The 16,867-nt window shown below is 38.6% G+C and overlaps 1 protein-coding gene across 1 annotated transcript in view; it reads left to right on the top strand.

Moving 5' to 3' along the window:
* The window catches only part of PHEX (phosphate regulating endopeptidase X-linked), a 276,100-nt gene that overhangs the window by 24,247 nt on the left and 234,986 nt on the right, over positions 1-16,867 (top strand). Inside the window, exon 3 of the mRNA XM_072615274.1 lies at positions 271-432. Within this exon, the coding sequence (XP_072471375.1) occupies positions 271-432 (162 nt within the window). The remainder of the gene's footprint in view (positions 1-270; positions 433-16,867) is intronic.

The raw sequence follows: 16,867 nt of genomic DNA, 5'->3' as shown, positions 1-16,867 counted from the left end.
CTGCTAATTTATCAAATTGATACTACTAAAATGTTAATAACACTAACAAAAATGATGGTGATGGTAACATTACCACCAAACCTGTACTCAGCCTTTACAGTATTCAGACACATCAGAATGGGATAGTTCACACGATAAATAAACCCCAGGACAGTAAAAATTAAGAACAGAAACACTGGCTGATTTAAAATATGCATTTTGGTGAAAAAACATTATACAACATCCAATAACGCCAACCCTGTAATTTATTTATTTATTTAAAACTTACAGCGGCTGCCATCTTGAGCAAAATAAATGAGTCTGTGGATCCCTGTGAAAACTTTTTCGAATACGCCTGTGATGGCTGGATAAAAGATAATCCAATTCCAGAAGATATGCCAAGTTATGGAATCTATCCTTGGCTGAGACGCAACGTTGACCTTAAACTAAAGGGTGAGTTTCTCCTGAGTCTTGGTGGTCTGCTTTACAGGGGAAATGTTGACCAGATCAACATAGTTTCTCTTTTCAGCCTTGTTCCTCTGCTGTATTCCAATTCACATTTTTCTCTTTTCAAGTCCCAGTTGAGATGTTGCCTCTTTAATAAAACCTTTCCTGATCTTGTCTATCATCTGAACAACATTTTCCTTTGCATATAATTTTCTGCCTTGTGGCATACTTACATGTGTACACGTCTTATTTTCCTATTATTTTGTGCCTCCAGGGTCCTAGGACAAGGAATAACACAGAATAGACTCTTAATAAACGTTCATTGAATGAAATTGATTTGGAGTTACTGATTTTGTTAATAGATGAATTTCCTGAAATGTTCCTATTAAAAAATATGTAATAACTAATATAAGGTATATGGGTTTTCAAACATAGGCTAACATATCATTTAGGATAGTGGATTTTGGTTGGGTGTGAGTGATGGCACACCTGTGTAATTCTTGCAGTTGGATTGGCTGGTACTGACAGATTACTTAAATTTAGGAGTTCTGAGCTGCAGTAGGGCTCCAACTGATTGGATATCTAAATTAAGTTCAGCACCAAGGCTGCCAGGCTGCCTAAGGGGTGGTGAACCAACCTAGGTTGGAAATGAAGTGGGTCAAAGCTTCTGTGCTAATTGGCAGTGGGATCAAGCCTGGGTGAGATAGGGAGACATAGTCTCAAAAAACAATAGCATAGTAGATTTAGAACTGAGTCATTAGATATCAATTAAGTGACTTGCCCAAGGTCACAGAAGTAGCAGGTAACAGATGAAGATTTGAAGTGAGGTCCTTTGACTCCAGATACTGTACTCTTCGCTTTCCCCCTGGCTCCCACTTGTGCATGACTGGTAATGTTACAGAGATAATTTTTTTTTTTTTGCAGGTATGGGTTAGACTAGATGGCCTTTCCAATTCTCAGTAAAATAGTAGCATATGATCATATGAGTAATCTTTTTTGTTAGTTTTAATGACTACACCTGACTGACAAATATGACTTGTATTTAACTGGGGTACTGGGATAATAAAATTGTAACTATATGAAAATCCAATAAAACCTTATATTCTGCATTTACCTCATATTCAATGTGATGTCGTTGAGGGTACATAGTGCCTCTTACTTATTTTCTTCTGGTTTCTCAGGCTTTCAAAGTGTACTTAACACCTCATTATGTGTTCTTGGATGTGTAGATCGGGTTTTTAAGAACTCTGGATGACCTGAGTGAGCATTTGGCAGTTGGTAAACAAGATGCCTGTTCATATGGTTCTTGTTAAATTATGAGACATCCCTGTGGAGCTCCCCTCCTCCAATATGTAATTTATTATATGTATTTAAATACATATAGCACTTGGGTACCACTTCTCACACAAAGGATCCCAGAAAAAGCTACTCCAAATTCCAGGTACTTTGTGGGTCAGGACATCCTCTCAAAACCATAGCTCTAAGTTCTAACCAATGTGTTTATTTTTATCTGACAGAGTTCACTAGTTCAGAGCAAAAGATATTTAATCAAATAGAAGGCAAATACAGTAATATTGCCAGAGGGTACAACCTTACTAGTGCAAGAGGGCACACATATAGAAAGGAAGGATTTAAACATTTCTATAGCACCTACTATATGCTAGGGACTGTACTAATCTCATTTGTCAGAGAATACATGTGACCAGGAAATACATATTTAGGGTATATGTGTAAGGAACATGTGTAACCATGGAGCATGTTAGGAGAGGGACACACTAGGAGAACCCATATGGTTGTGACATAAATGAGGAACACACACACACACATATGCACACCCTGTGATATACTCTGGGGCAACTCAAAGCTGTGCTGCTGTAGGACTGCCATTGTCCTTCAGTGATATCATTGTTGACTGTTGTTCTCCGATGACCATAATGCATCTGTTCTCCATTACCTGCATTGTCTCTGATTAGATGTTCCATCTCCTTAGGCATTGTGTTGTCTCTGCTAGCCATCTCTGGTCATTGAGCTCTTGAACTCTGCTGCCGTCTACAAGGAGTGGTAGCTAGAAAGTCTCTCCCTGACAAGGGTAGATTGAACTCTTTAGGGCAGTGAAGCACCACCCTTAGTCAAGGCAGCTTACAAAAGCATGTCAGAATGCCCCAGGCCAAGACTGAGTCGATTTTTTTGACTGCCTGTGTCTGGTGTTGTTTCTAGGTCTCATGTGATTGAGAATTAGAAGATTGCTTGTCATTTCTAGTTATCTCTTTATGGTGATTGTGTACCCTCAGGACTGCCAAAAAAAAGAAGCCCCAGAAGAATTAGGGGGAGGCTAGGATTATAAAGACCAGCCTAGAAGAGCCTCTTTGTCATGCAAATGATCATAGGACCATCTATTTAGGGCTAGAAGCAATCTTAGAGACCCCTGAGTCCAACCCCTCTTGTTTTACAAGTGAGGAAACTAAGGTTGAAAATGGCAAAGTGACTTGCCCAGAATCATGCAGTCAATCAGTCAGCTAGTCAACTAGAATTTATTAAGCACCTACTATGTGCCAGGCACTGTGCCAAGCACTGGGGGATACAATGAAAGGCAAAGGGCAGACTGCTGTTAAGAAGCTCACAGTCTAAGGGAGGAGCCTCATACTCTAAGTCTAATGAATGTCTGAGGCAAGATCTGAACTCATGTCTTCTTGACTCCATCTGGCTATGGATCAGTGAAGTTCAATTAGAGCAAAAGACAAAAGAAGGCAAAGTGATTGTGTAATGGCCCTGTGCCCTTCTGGCCCACATTCCTATCTATATTTTGTAAACCGGTAAGACTCTGCTTTTGTGTTATGGGGGTTCCAGGCAGAGATGCCTTTCTACATATACACCTATGCTTACACAAATATGGTGGGAGGGGAGGGAAAGAGAGAGGGAAAGGGGCAGAATGTTGGTGACATCCAAGTGTGGAACTAGGTGTGGTAGAAATCCTTCATTAGCAGGTAGCTACTTTTGGGGATGAACACTCTAAGCAGGAAGCTTTTCAGACATGGAAAGTTAATTATTTTTAGAATGCAGAAATAGTAAGTTTTTTTTAAACTTTTTCCCCCAGACAATGAGTCAGGTCATGAAACTGAATCAGCCACACCCACAATGGGTATTGAAGGTGTTGTGAAACCACAGTCTCAGGTATCTCTTTCAAGGATAAAGACTGAATATGTTAATGTGTCTGGAAAGGAACAAGCATTAGAAAATTAGTTAGTAGTCGTATTTTCATATCTGTTATCTTCTGGAGAGAAGGCACACATTTCAAAAGTACAAGGGAATCACAGACCTACTTTTCTTTTTTGAGTTGAACCTCAGTTAATAATAGGCTAGGTCAGAAGGACAGTTCTTAACCAGGCATGAAGTCTGGCTTGAAATCACAAATGATTAACCCACCAAGATCAAAGCAATAGATTTGCTAATAATTCCTCCCTGTGTAGGATATTAGTCCAAATTCAATCTTCTGCTTTCTCCTCCTTTTGTTTTCCTCCCCCTTAAAAAAATATTAAAGGAAAGGGAAAAAAAGTCCACGTGGCTTCTACATACCCTCTGATAATCATTTCTTTTTTTTTTTTTTTTTTACTAATTATAAACATATATAATAAGCTCCTAGAAGGCAGGGACCAGAAACTTATGTACAGTTATTATATAATCCCAAACTTATTTATCTTTTAATTTCCTTTAGTGACTAGCACATAGTAGGTTCTTGATGATTAAAAAAAATTGAATATAAATTAAAGGGCTTTTTAGGATTCTCCCCAATAGAATTAAAGTCCCTTGGGGGCAGAAATTTTTTATTTTGTCCTTGTAACCCCAGTGCCTTGCACATAGTAGGCATTTACTGGATTGAAATCTTATCATTTAGAAGTGAGAATCATCCTTGAAATGCTTGGAAATGGAAGTCTACTCTAAATGAGTTGCTTCTACATGAATGGAAAATAGAGGAACCATGGTTTTATGGCCCCACTATAAAATGGAGCCATTTCCACGGCTTAAGACTTTCTTACATTATGGGAAACTTGTGTCGCCAGTGTTTTTATTTTTGGTTTTGGTTTCTGTTGAACTCCAATAATTGGAGTTAGTGATTTGGACACAGTCACACAATTAGCCAGTTTTCTTAACAAGTGCTCATTCACATGGCATAATAAAATAAAAATAAAATTTTTATTTTATTAGACCTGTGATTTCATTAGTGTAGGGATTTCACAGTGAGAAAACTCCGTTCACCAATGCAGATCAGCAGCTTCTCTGAAATTTATAGTCTGTTACCTGGGGGCACTGACTGAAAAGTAAGTTCTTTGCCCACAATCATAAAGTTAGTTTGTGTCAGAGGTGAGATTTGAACCTGATTCTAAGGTCTAATCTCTAGATAATATACCAGACTGTTTTCCATTCCTCTTTTTCCTCCTCTTTTTTGTCCTTAGTGTTCCATTTTCTTTTACATTACAAACATTTCCTAATATTAGCTCTGTTTTATCTTTCCTTCTACCACCACTCCTTGACTTCCATAGAATCTTCCTTTGAAATAAAGAAAACTGGGTAACAAAATGGACCATCTGAGGGACTGATTTTGAGGTTGCAGGCACCATGCTGCTCTCTGCCAAGGGGACAGAAGTGTCTGTTTTATCATCGTCTTCTGGAGTCTTGACTGATCATTGCATTCCATCTTATTTCACCTCCTTTCGGCGGCATTTTCGTTCACATTACGATTTTTTGTTCTTCTTTCTTTGCTTTGCATCAGTGAATTCAATTCTTGTGTTTCTCTGAATTGCTTATATTTGCCTTTTTTTCCTCCTGATTCATTTTTTTCATTATTAAATAGAGAGAACCTGGTGAAGTGTGATAGACCTGTGAGGTAAATAGGGAACTGGTTTCTGAACCAGGAAGACCGAGCTTCAAGTTTTGCCTCTGATACATACTGATGGTATGGCCCCATCTAAATCACTTAACCTCTCCTCTCTCTTGGCATCTCTGTAAGAAAATAAACTGCAAGGAAGGTATTAATATGCATTGGTAGAAGTTCCTTCACTGAGAAGTTCCTTATACCAGTGAAACGACAGATCTAGGCTCTAATAACTCTGCTTCAATAATATTCCATTACATTCACAATCACATTAATACCACAATTTGTTCAGACATCCCCTAGATGTTCAAGTCTTTAAAAACCAATGAAAAACAAGCTAATAATACTGATATTTGTTATATTTTTGTCCAGACAAGCTCATCCATGATCAGCAATTTATAACTTATAATCTTAAAGAGTTGCCTAGGTCATTGAGAAGTTGTGACTTAGCCATTGTCAAACAGATAGTATGAATCAGAAGCTAGACATGAACCTGGATCTTACTGGGTCTGAGGCGTGATCTCTCTCCACTCTGTCATGTTGCCTCTCAAGCTAAATAACATTTACCCTAAATAATTAAAGTGTTAGCTAATATATACATTTGGCACAGTTATCATATACAGCATATGAATTGGGAGAATGGACTTTTAAAAAGTGTTTTAAGGTTGGCAAATCACTTTATACATTATTTGATCTGTATGACAACTCTATACTACCATTATCTTCATTTTACAGATGAGGAAACTGAGCCACAGTGAAATTAAGTGACTTGTTCATGGCCACACAGCTGCTGTCTCGGCTGGGATGCGAACCCAGTTCTTTATTCCAAGTCGAACAATCTGGCCTTGGAGTGACACTGTCTCCTGAAAGAGATTTGGCTTATAATTAATGTTCACATATTTCAGATTCATTTACTCAGGTACGAAGAAGGGAAAGAAAGATGTTAATGAAGAAGAAAAATCTTCTCCATGTGATGAAGTTTTTTCAAAGTCAGGCAGGCTCTTCACAGGACAGCTGTTTATTTGAAGAAGCCAAGGACGATGAGGAGGAGGAACTCAGATTGTGTAGTACAGGAACATAAAAGGGGGACCGTGCACCTTGGTGTGCCCTGGCTTTCTTCCAGCCGTGGAGGGTAGGAGTGGGTGAGGCCCATGCAGGGGCTCATCGTTTTCTGATTGATAGCTGTTCACCTGATGTTCATGCCCTAGACCAGAGACAGATCTATCTGATTTTCTGCGTGTGTTCAGACCCTTCCTTTGGTCCCTACTCTCTCTCCTTTTTTTCTCTTCTCTTTCATACCTGTTGTAATTGTTGCTTAACTCTTTGTGACCCCATTTGGGGTTTTCTTGGCAGAGATACTGGTGTGGTTTTCCATTTCCTTCTCCAGCTCATTTTAACAGATGATGAAACTGAGGCAAAGAGGGGTAAGTGACTTGCCCAGTGTCACATAGCTAGTAAGTGTCTGAGGCCGAATTTGAACTCAGATCATCCTGACTCTAGGCAAGCACCTCTCACTGCTTCATTGCTTACCAGTTTTTTTAAAATTGGTCCTATGATGTCATTATTAGAAAAAATTCCCTCTGAAGGAACTTCCTGATGACAAGTCTTAGCACTAATTCTACAACTTATATTCTTAGAAGGGGTGGGGAATCTGTGGCCTTGAGGCCACATGTGGCCTTCTCTGTCCCTGGGTGTAGCCCTTTGACTGAATTCAAACTTCACAGAACAAATTCCTTTAATAAAAGGATTTGTTCTGTAGAACTTGAACTCAGTCAAAAGGCTGCATCCAGCGACCTAGAGGGCCACATATGGGTTCAAGGCCATAGGTTCTGCCCCTCTGGCCAGTGAGGTTTGAAGCCTTGAGCAGGGTCACATAGCCAATATAAATGCAGCTGAAACTGGATTCTTCTTGATTCCAAGGCTTCCTCTCTATCCTTTATCCTGTGCTTTTTCTTCCTGCCAGTTTTTACTAGGAAATGAATCTTTCTCTGGCAGGTAGGCAATTTTATAGGTAACTCAAATTTATACAGCACTTCAAGCTTTAAAAATACTTTTTCTCCTTATCTTTTGAAACAAGTTAGTGTGACCGTTAACATCATAACTTTACAGAAGAGGAAACTGAAGTCCAGTGGTATTAAGCAGCCTGTTGTCTTAGAGGGGAGCAGGGTCTGAATCCAACTATTCTGACTTAAAGCCCATTGCCTTTCCCACTTTGACAAGCTACCTTCCATAGGAGTATCATGGGGTGACAAAAGATGGAGAAAAGAAAAAAAGCAAATACAAATGCTGGTTAGTGGACAGGCCTGAATGGTTCCTGTCTCCTCTGCAGACTCAGATGTTTTCACACCATCGAAAGATCTGATACCCTTATCCTTTTCTCGAAGGTGGGAAAAGAGCTCATGGAATCGTGCCCGTGAAAGGCTAGATTTTGTTGGGCTCCATTGCTTTGTAAATATCGTACATCTTAAAAAACAATACACTATCCAGTTATTTTTCCTAACCGTTAACAAAAAGACAGAATATCCCAGAATAAAACACAGTACCACTGATCAAAAAAGAATGTCATTTTCTTACGGTTGATTGAAAACACAGAGTCGACTGTTCAATTTATAAAATGGAATGAATTTTACAGACTTGGTTGGTGAAAAGGTGCCCTCTGTTGAAGTCAGCAGCTTGGTTTAGTGAATCCTTTCTTTAAGTGGAATATAGGGTTTAGAATTCTACTTGGAAAATAAAATTATTCTTTGGATCCTTTGAGGAGAATGACCAAAGGACACCAGGAGTTTGCCAGGTAAGTGCTTTGCTCTGCTTCCCTCACCGAAAAGAAAAATACTTGTCTTCTTATCAGGACATCACAGTGGCACAAAGTCACATTCTCTGTGAGCAAGCCTGTGGAGATTAAGCAAAATTACAACTTAGAAAAGCCTCTGGCAGGACTGTGACCTTGTAATAAGGAAAATCAAGCCTTTGTGTCAAATGGAAATGTGGTGTGGGGCAAAGAGGGTTGGATTTGGAAATGGAGGGTCGAACCTGGGTTCAATTCCTGATTCTCCTACTGATGACTTTTGGGCCCTTGGGCAAGCCACTCAATTTCTGGGTCTCAGTTTCCTGATATGAAAAATGAAGGAGGCTCTCTAAGCTTCCTTCCAGCTCTAAATCTTTAATACTGTAATTCCACATAAGAAATACATAGTATCAAAGGTACAAAATAAATCATCTTTGTTACCATTTGAAGAGAGAGAAGCCTGAGTTCAAGTTAGTGAAAAGTCTGAATTTGGAAATGACCCTCTAAAATAAACACACGCACATTCATACACACACGTACACGTACACATACACACACACACTTTCCTTTAAAGAACAGGAGTAGACCTGAATGAAGGACTGCAGCATTTAGCCTATAGAAATCTTGGAGCCAGGGGAGAATTCATGACAATGTCTGGAATTACAAAGCTGAGAATAGTCCTACAAGGAGTTAAAGAGGAATCCTGAAATCTTGTTTATAGTATTAACTTGATTAGTAAATTATTTTCTAAAACCTCATCCCAGCTCCTGTCAAATATTTTCACAGGACACTCCATCTTCTGACTCTGGGCATTTTCACTGGTGGTCCCCCATGCTTTGAACTGGCTCCTTCCTCCCATCTGCCTCCTGGCTTCCTTAGTTTCTAAGTCTTGGATAAAATCCTACCTTCTGCAAGAAGCTTTTCCCTGTTGTACTTAATCTTAGTGTCTGAAAGTATCTCCAAATATATATATATAGTCTCTCTATATACATGTATATATATATATACACACATATGCATATATATACATATATACGTAGATATATAGAGATATAGTATATATAGTTTGTGCATAGTTGTTTGCATGTTGTCTCCCCAAAGAGATTGCGAACTCCTAGAAAGTGGGATTGCTTTTTGGCTTTTCATTATATCCCCTTTGCTTAGCAAGGCGATTGGCATATAACAGGCGCTTATTAAATGCTCACTGACTTGATAAATTTAGAGGGAAGGGGTTGAATGAATGAGGTCTGACTATATTGGGGGTTGGTTTACTCCATAGCTAAGTTATAATAAATTGAGCTGCCCATCAGCTTCTCTGAAACCATGGAGGCTGAGGCTGGCCTAATAAATATGGGTTTACCAGAAAGCATTCCATAAAAAACCTCTTTGCATAGTTTTTAAAGAAACAGATCTTAACCTTTTTTGTGCTGTAGGCCCTTTTGGCAGTCTGAGGATGTCTATGAGTCTCTTCTCAGAAGCATGTTTTTAAATGAATAAAGTAAAATACATGGGAGTTAGGAGGAAACCAATTATATTAAAATAGTTGTATATCTATACATACATATATACACACATGTATACATATATACACATATTTTAAAGTTATTTTAATAACTTAAATTTAAATTAAATTTAAATAAAGTTACAAAATAGTTATATATACACATATACCTACATATATATACATATACATGCACACATATATGTATGCATATATACACACACACATATTTTAAAGTTCAGAGGCTAAAGGGAGCTTCCTTTTATAACACAAAGTACAAAAACCAAGTTTTTTGAGCTGGGTTCAGAAGTGGGTCCTCCCTTTCCTCAGACCACACCCCTAGCACCACAGTCTCAATGCAGCTGTTTTTCATGTGGCCGCACAGGAAGCAATAAATTGTCAAATTATGCAAACCTTCTTGATGGTTATTGCGTGTGTAGAGAAGCACTGTGTGAAGATTTGTGTCTGTCTCTGGGATTCTTAGCCTGGGCTCAAACTGTCTTAGACATTTTATTCCCATGTCCAACTTGCTGAGAGAAGCTCATTTCTTGTGTGTGGGTGGTAGTGGTGGTGGTGGGAGGGTATGGGGGGGGGTTGGAAAAGGGAGAAATAGAGTGGAGTGAACAAACTGTTTGGAAGCTGTCTGGATTTGATTTCATTCAGGTGATTTACTTCCAATAAATTAAATTTCCTCCAAAGGACCTGGAGAAAATATAAAAGGTTCCTTAATGTAGGGTAGATTCTTTTTGCCCGAACTGAGGGGATAATGGATAATATCCAACATGACAGCAAGGTAGAGTAGACAGATCGAGCCCTGAATTACGTGTCACTCCTGCTCAATCACATGTTGCCTGTGTGACCCCAAGCATCTTCTCATTGCACCTCCATTATTTTACTTATAAAATGGGTGTGTTGGGGCAGCTAGCTAGTGCAGGGGATAGGGTATTGAGTCTGAACTCAGGGAAACAAATTCAAATCCTGCCTCCAACACTTGCTAGCTCTGGCACCCTAAGCAAGTTCCTCAAGCTTTCTCTCAGGCTCAGTTTCCTTATCTGCCAAAAGGAGATAACAATTGAATCTATTTCCACAGAGTTGTTGTGAGGATCAAGTGAGTGAGGCTCTGTAAAGAGCTTTATGAGTTTTAACGTACTACACAGTGTGTCCTAAAAGTCTGAGTGAAGGTTTAACCTATTAAGCTTAAAACTGCAATAAGACCTTTGGGACATCCTGTATGTTAGCTGTTTGCAGTAGATAAGATGACTTGTCAGGTCACTTCTAGCACTAAATTGGCAAGTCTATGTACTCAATAGTCTGTTCTTTGGAAGATGGCTTTCTTTGGCATACATAGGCTTGCATTTATGAGTCGAGCTCTCCCTTCCCTCTTCATGCAGTTCCTACGCCCTTTCCCAACCATGGCAATATATTCCTTCTTACCCACTGCCAACCCTATTTATTCTTTTGTTAGAAATAGGTTCATAGAAATTCATAGATTTTCAGAGCTGGAAAGAAGATGGGGGTCCTTTAGGCCAACCCCTTCATTTTACGAATATGGAAATTGAAACCAGGAGTCTTTAAGTGAGTTGTTTTCTAATAGTCACAGTGCCCTGGTTCCTAGGGGCATCTGCCAGTTAATTCTGACAGTAGCCTGTTCAATATTTTATGTGGATACTGCCAGTATTCTAAATTATGTCCTCTTTTTTTCTGTTTAGGATAAAATACATATACTTCAAAAAGGTTGAAATGAAAGGCAAACCTTTCCTCTGCACATTGCAATATGTTCCTATGCTGTGTGCATGTATGTGTATATAGATATGTACGTATACATGCATACCTACATATATGTATGTACCTTTAAGTTTCTTGACAGTGTCATTTTAAACAACTCAATATTTATGACAGACTTATAAAGGACATAGTATACTTTTCTTAAAATCAGTTATAGCATTTATTTGTTAGAAAATTTTAACAGATACTAAAAAATGTTTCCCAATTACTTAAAATTCATGTATCCATAGACTTTCTTTCTCTCTCTCTCTCTTCCTTCCTTCCTTTCTTTCTTTCTTTCTTTCTTTCTTTCTTTCTTTCTTTCTTTCTTTCTTTCTTTCTTTCTTTCTTTCTTTCTTTCTTTCTTCCTTCCTTCCTTCCTTCCTTCCTTCCTTCCTTCCTTCCTTCCTTCCTTCCTTTCTTTTTTTCTTTCTTTTTCTTTCTTCTTTGCTTCCTTTCTCTGTCTTTCTTTCTTTCTATGTGTCTATCTATTTCTCTATCTGTGTGCCTGGGATTAAAAGAAAAAGCTTGGAACGCTGATGACTTTTCCTGACTGTGCTGATGACTCTTCTGGGCCTTGGCAACGGTCTTGATATGTCTTGATGATCTGCGTGTCTGAAACAGTACTTGTGTTCTGGGAGGGTTGAAATGTTCATTGTCAAGTCCTTGATGTGTTTGTTATTATTATCTTTGTGATCAGGAAAAAGGAATAAGGGAGAGGGCAGAGGAGAAACGAGAAAGGTAAGGAAAACAGAAATGAAAAAAGAGCCTCAGTGTGGTAGAGAATGAAGAACTCCAGATTTGGAGTCAGGGAGCCTGATTCAAATCCTGCTGCTCCTGCTTAACACTTCTATCACCTGACTGTTTTTGTCCTTGTAGTTTCAGTTGTTTTTTCAGTCTGGTCTCACTCTCCATGACCCCATTTGGATTTTCGTGGCAAAGATACTGGAGTGGTTTGCCATTTCCTTCTCCAGCTCCTTTTACAGATGAGGAAACTGAGGCAAACAGGGTGAAGTGACTTGCCCAGGGTCACACAGCTAGTAAGGTCTGAAGCTGGATTTAAACTCAGGAAGACGAGTCTTCCTGCCTCCGAGCCTGGCACTCTATTTGCCACATCACCTGCTTTCCCAAATAGATGAAGTGCAATTGTTAAAATATTGTCAAAATAGCTGTACTAGCAGGACTTAGAACAGGGCTTGGTAGACAACTGCTTAATAAATATATATTGAATGAATGAAGACCCTTATCCTCTCAGAGTCTCAGTTTATACATTTGTAAAAATGAAGGGTTTAGAATAAATACTCTTTAAAATTCTTTCAGTCTGTAATCCTGTCACCCTAGAGATAAGTGAAAAAGGGCCGTGGTAGGATGTTTGGGGCAGCTGCCCAGCAAAGTGAGGAGAGAACTCGGCCTGCAGTCAGGAACATTCACCTTCCTGAGTGCAAATCTGACCTCAGATACTTGCTAGCTGTGTGACTCTGGGCAAGTCACTTAACTCTGCCTCAGTTTCCTCATCTGTAAAATGAGCTGGAAAAGGAAATAGCAAACCATTCCAGTGTCTTTGCCAAGAAAACCCCAAATGGGTTGGACATGAGTAAAAGGTGATGGAACAAAGGGAGGCTTTGAGTCTACTGTGTGTGTGTGTGTGTGTGAGCGAGTGAGTGTGTGTGAGTGTGTGTGTGTGTGTGTGTGTGTGTGTGTGTACGTGTGCGCAAGTGCACTTAGACTTAAGTCCTCAGGAAAGAGTAAAAAGTATTAGGATGGTAATCTATCTCATTCAGAATCTTGTATCTTAATAACTCAAAGGTGGATTGAGAGTATCTGGGATCTACAACCTCACTAATGTTTAAAATTTTGGTCAATGTACAGTTTAGAATCCCTAAATACTTTGTACCTGTGGTAATATGATAATATCATATTTACAAAAAGGAATAAGGATATTATTCTAGTGACCAATAAATCAACATATTATTTAATAGCAGCATGAAATAATGGCAAAAAAAAAATGCTGGATTGGAGTCAGGAAACTTGGGTTTGAATACTGCTTCAGATACAGTGGGAAAGTGACTTGATTGTTGATGACTCAGTTTCTTTATTTGTAAAATCAAGGCAACAATACTTAAAATGTATAGTTTTCAGGATGGTTGTGAGGAAAGTGCTTCACAAACCTTCATACTGGTGAATTTTTATTATTACTCGGGGAACTGAGTCTACCCACTGTTGTCATTTTCAACTGTAAATGAAACCTGAAGATATAAGTTGAAGCCAAATGACTGGCCGGCTCACAAATTCTCCTTGGAGAGACAAATAAATGAATTGGCTGAGCTAGTCTGAGCATATATCCAAAGGCAACAAGAAATACCTTTCCATGGAACACTCAATCATCTTGCCTTCCTGTGTTCCTGAGAGGCATAAGCAAAAAAGGATCACAGTTTAAAAAAAATACAGCTAATACAGCAACACCTCATGCTAAAGATGAGGATGTAGAGGGATTTTATGATATTCCAAATGAAAGAAACATATATTTTGATTCTGGAGCTGACAGATAGCCACTCTAACATAGTGGAGAGAGTGCTGGATTTGGAGTCAAGAAAAGTGGGTTCAAATCTCACCTTTTTCACTTACATCCAAGAGCAGGTCTCTTAAGCTCTGTGTGATCCTCAGTCAACTCTTAGAAGACCTCACTAAGTTATAGAAGAGTGGTGATCTGTATTAGTGGAGTTCCTACACTTACGACCTCAGTAATCCTTGACATACTGATGTATGCTTGGACAATTCACTGTAAAGGTGGGCACAGGGAAAGATAGAGAAAAATGAATTAAAAAATAAAAATATGACTCTAGACCAAGAAATGGAGAAGACGAGAAACTCATGGGCTACATAGAGACATAGTGCCTATATTACAGGAATATATTCTTCAAGAAGAGAATTGTGAGGTTCTGGTCATAGAGAATACTAAATAACACTCCATTGGATCTGTAATCTCATCAATTCAGAAATTTCCTTCATTTATGCACATTGCAATCTATACTTGCCCATCCTGTGTAAGTTTTGTTCATGACCTCCCACAAGTTCATTGCACAGAGCTCACCCAAAGTTTTGGAGGTCTTCCTTACTTTATCGCAATGTTGCAAAGGTGCCAGTGGAGCATTCTAATTGTCCACCTGTCACCCTTCAGTCTTGCCCTGTGACCAGCCCATCTTCTCTCTTTCTTATACAATTCCTTGAGGATGTTCCTTACTCCCATTATTTTGTCATGCTCCTTTTTGGTCGTATGTTTTAACTAGCTTATAACTGCCTGGTGTCTCTCTATTGCCTTCTTTAAGACCCTAATTTTTAGTTATTTGGAGGCAGAATTGTTCCATGCCATATAGCAACACTGATAAAATAGTAGTGTGACAATAACAATGCTGCTGCTGGACCCAGGGGAGCTGAGAAATCCCTCTCCACTGAGGAGTTCCTCTTGGCTCGTTCAACCTTGGGGTAGGGGTGGAAAGGTTGGGGTCTGGCTTCTAAAAAGAAAGGTAGGAGCAGATTCTGGTCAGAAAATTCTAAGCTCTCAAGATTTCCCCCCACAAAAGAGTTAAAATAGCACTTTAGGGTGAACAAAGTGTGGCTGGAGATAAAGAATCTCTTTTACTCCTAAGAAATGAGAAACATAAAAGACTCCCAAGCATGCACTGACAGAAAAAAATTAAACATGCATCAGTAACTTTTATTTACTATTATATTTTCCTGAGATGTGGAGGTAAACATCAGAACATAAAAGTTTATGGGGCTGCTGGAGACTGGCTCTTCATTTATAAAGCAATTCTTTCCAGGTCCATACCTTGCTTGAAGGACAGGGAGTGGTCTTCTTGCAGATTGCTAGCTTCTCCAATACATAAACTTCTCCAATTATGAGTCAATTTTGAATGAGTGATCCAGGAACAGTGTCCTCTGAAACTCATAAAGTTGGAAATATTTGTCTTAAGATTATATGTACTATTACCATTTCCTAGGGAATTTTAACTAATGTAAAGCAATTTCCCCAATGAGAAGGCCAAAAGAGCCCAGGAACTGCCTTGGCCAGCAAGCACTTCTCCAAATGAAGAGATGTGGCAGCCTAGGGTAATATTAGTTGAAAATATGCTCTTTCGTACAACCTTATGGATGAGGGTGGTATGGACAATGTTGTCTTGTCATAAAATGAATAATAATAATAGCTAGCCTTTATATGGTACTTTTAGGTTTGTAAAATACATTTTATCATATTTTTTCCACTTGAAGAACCATGGAGGAAAAAAATGAAAAGTGAATTGCAAATAGTTGGCATAAGACCAATTTCAGCACTCATGTACATTTCAGGAACATTCAAAGATGAAACTGGAAGGAAAATAGATCAAAATAGAGAGGGTTGGGCAATATTTCTACTAAGCATGATTTTTTTTTAACAATGAGGATAGGGTCACTAACCTTAAACTCTTATATTACTCTAAAATGTAATATTGAAGTGAAAATGCAATAACAAAAAGAAAACAAGGAGAAGAACAGGACAAGACAAGGTATATAAGGGAGAAGTCTATGCTCAAGGTAACAAAATATAGTGGGCCATTGAGGGATCATTGTTCAAGATATCTGACAGACAGGAGATAGGAAATGCTTGAAAAAAACCAAAGATTACATTACCACCAAAAAAATGACTATTGAGATCATCAATAACTATTGACATGATTACCATTCCATTTCTTCAGTTTTTCTGTGAATTATCTATAGATGTATTAAGGATACCACTGAAGAAAATATGACAAAGGGACAGGCAGACTTTAGGAAATAACGTTCTGTGGCAGAATATGGTTTTTATAGTCTCAGAACTGACCGAATGACTCCAATACTTCTTCATTGTTGATTAAAAGAACTTTTGACTCCACAGAACAAAGCTCAGCCTTAAAGACTGTGTTCTAATAAGCTTCCTTCCAGACATGTGTTAAGATTGTCTAAGATTTTTTTGGTAGGTTGGAAAAACAGCTTGATGATTTTTTGATTATTAACGTAAAGTAGGCAGCTAGGGGGCACAATGACTGCAGCACTAGGTCTGGAGTTAGGAAGACTAATTTTCCTGAGTTCAAATCTGACCTTAAACATTTACTGTGACCCTGAGTAAGTTGCTTAACCCTGTTTACCTCAATTTCCTCATCTGTAAAACTATCTGGAGAAGGAAATGGCAAACCACTCTATCTTTGTCCAGAAAACCCCAAAGGAGTTCCTGAAGAGTCGGACATGACTGAAAATAGATTGAACAACACCCACAATAATATAAAATGAAACATAAAATGAGGAGATATATGCTAATGAAAAGTTATGTGGCACCGGCAAACTTTCATGGACTATTTCCAGTAGAATCTAAATGGAAGAGAGGTTCCACATAGATCGTGAAGATGTCTAAATGATTCCAATTACGAATGCCATAGTAATGATTACATCAAGCTCCAGAATACCACAATACATCCCAAATTATATTCACAATCATTCAAAAGAGTTT

The sequence above is a fragment of the Notamacropus eugenii genome, chromosome 5 (assembly GCF_028372415.1).
Source record: "Notamacropus eugenii isolate mMacEug1 chromosome 5, mMacEug1.pri_v2, whole genome shotgun sequence".
In the NCBI taxonomy this organism is placed as follows: domain Eukaryota; kingdom Metazoa; phylum Chordata; class Mammalia; order Diprotodontia; family Macropodidae; genus Notamacropus; species Notamacropus eugenii.
This window is presented reverse-complemented; position numbering and strand designations above follow the sequence as displayed.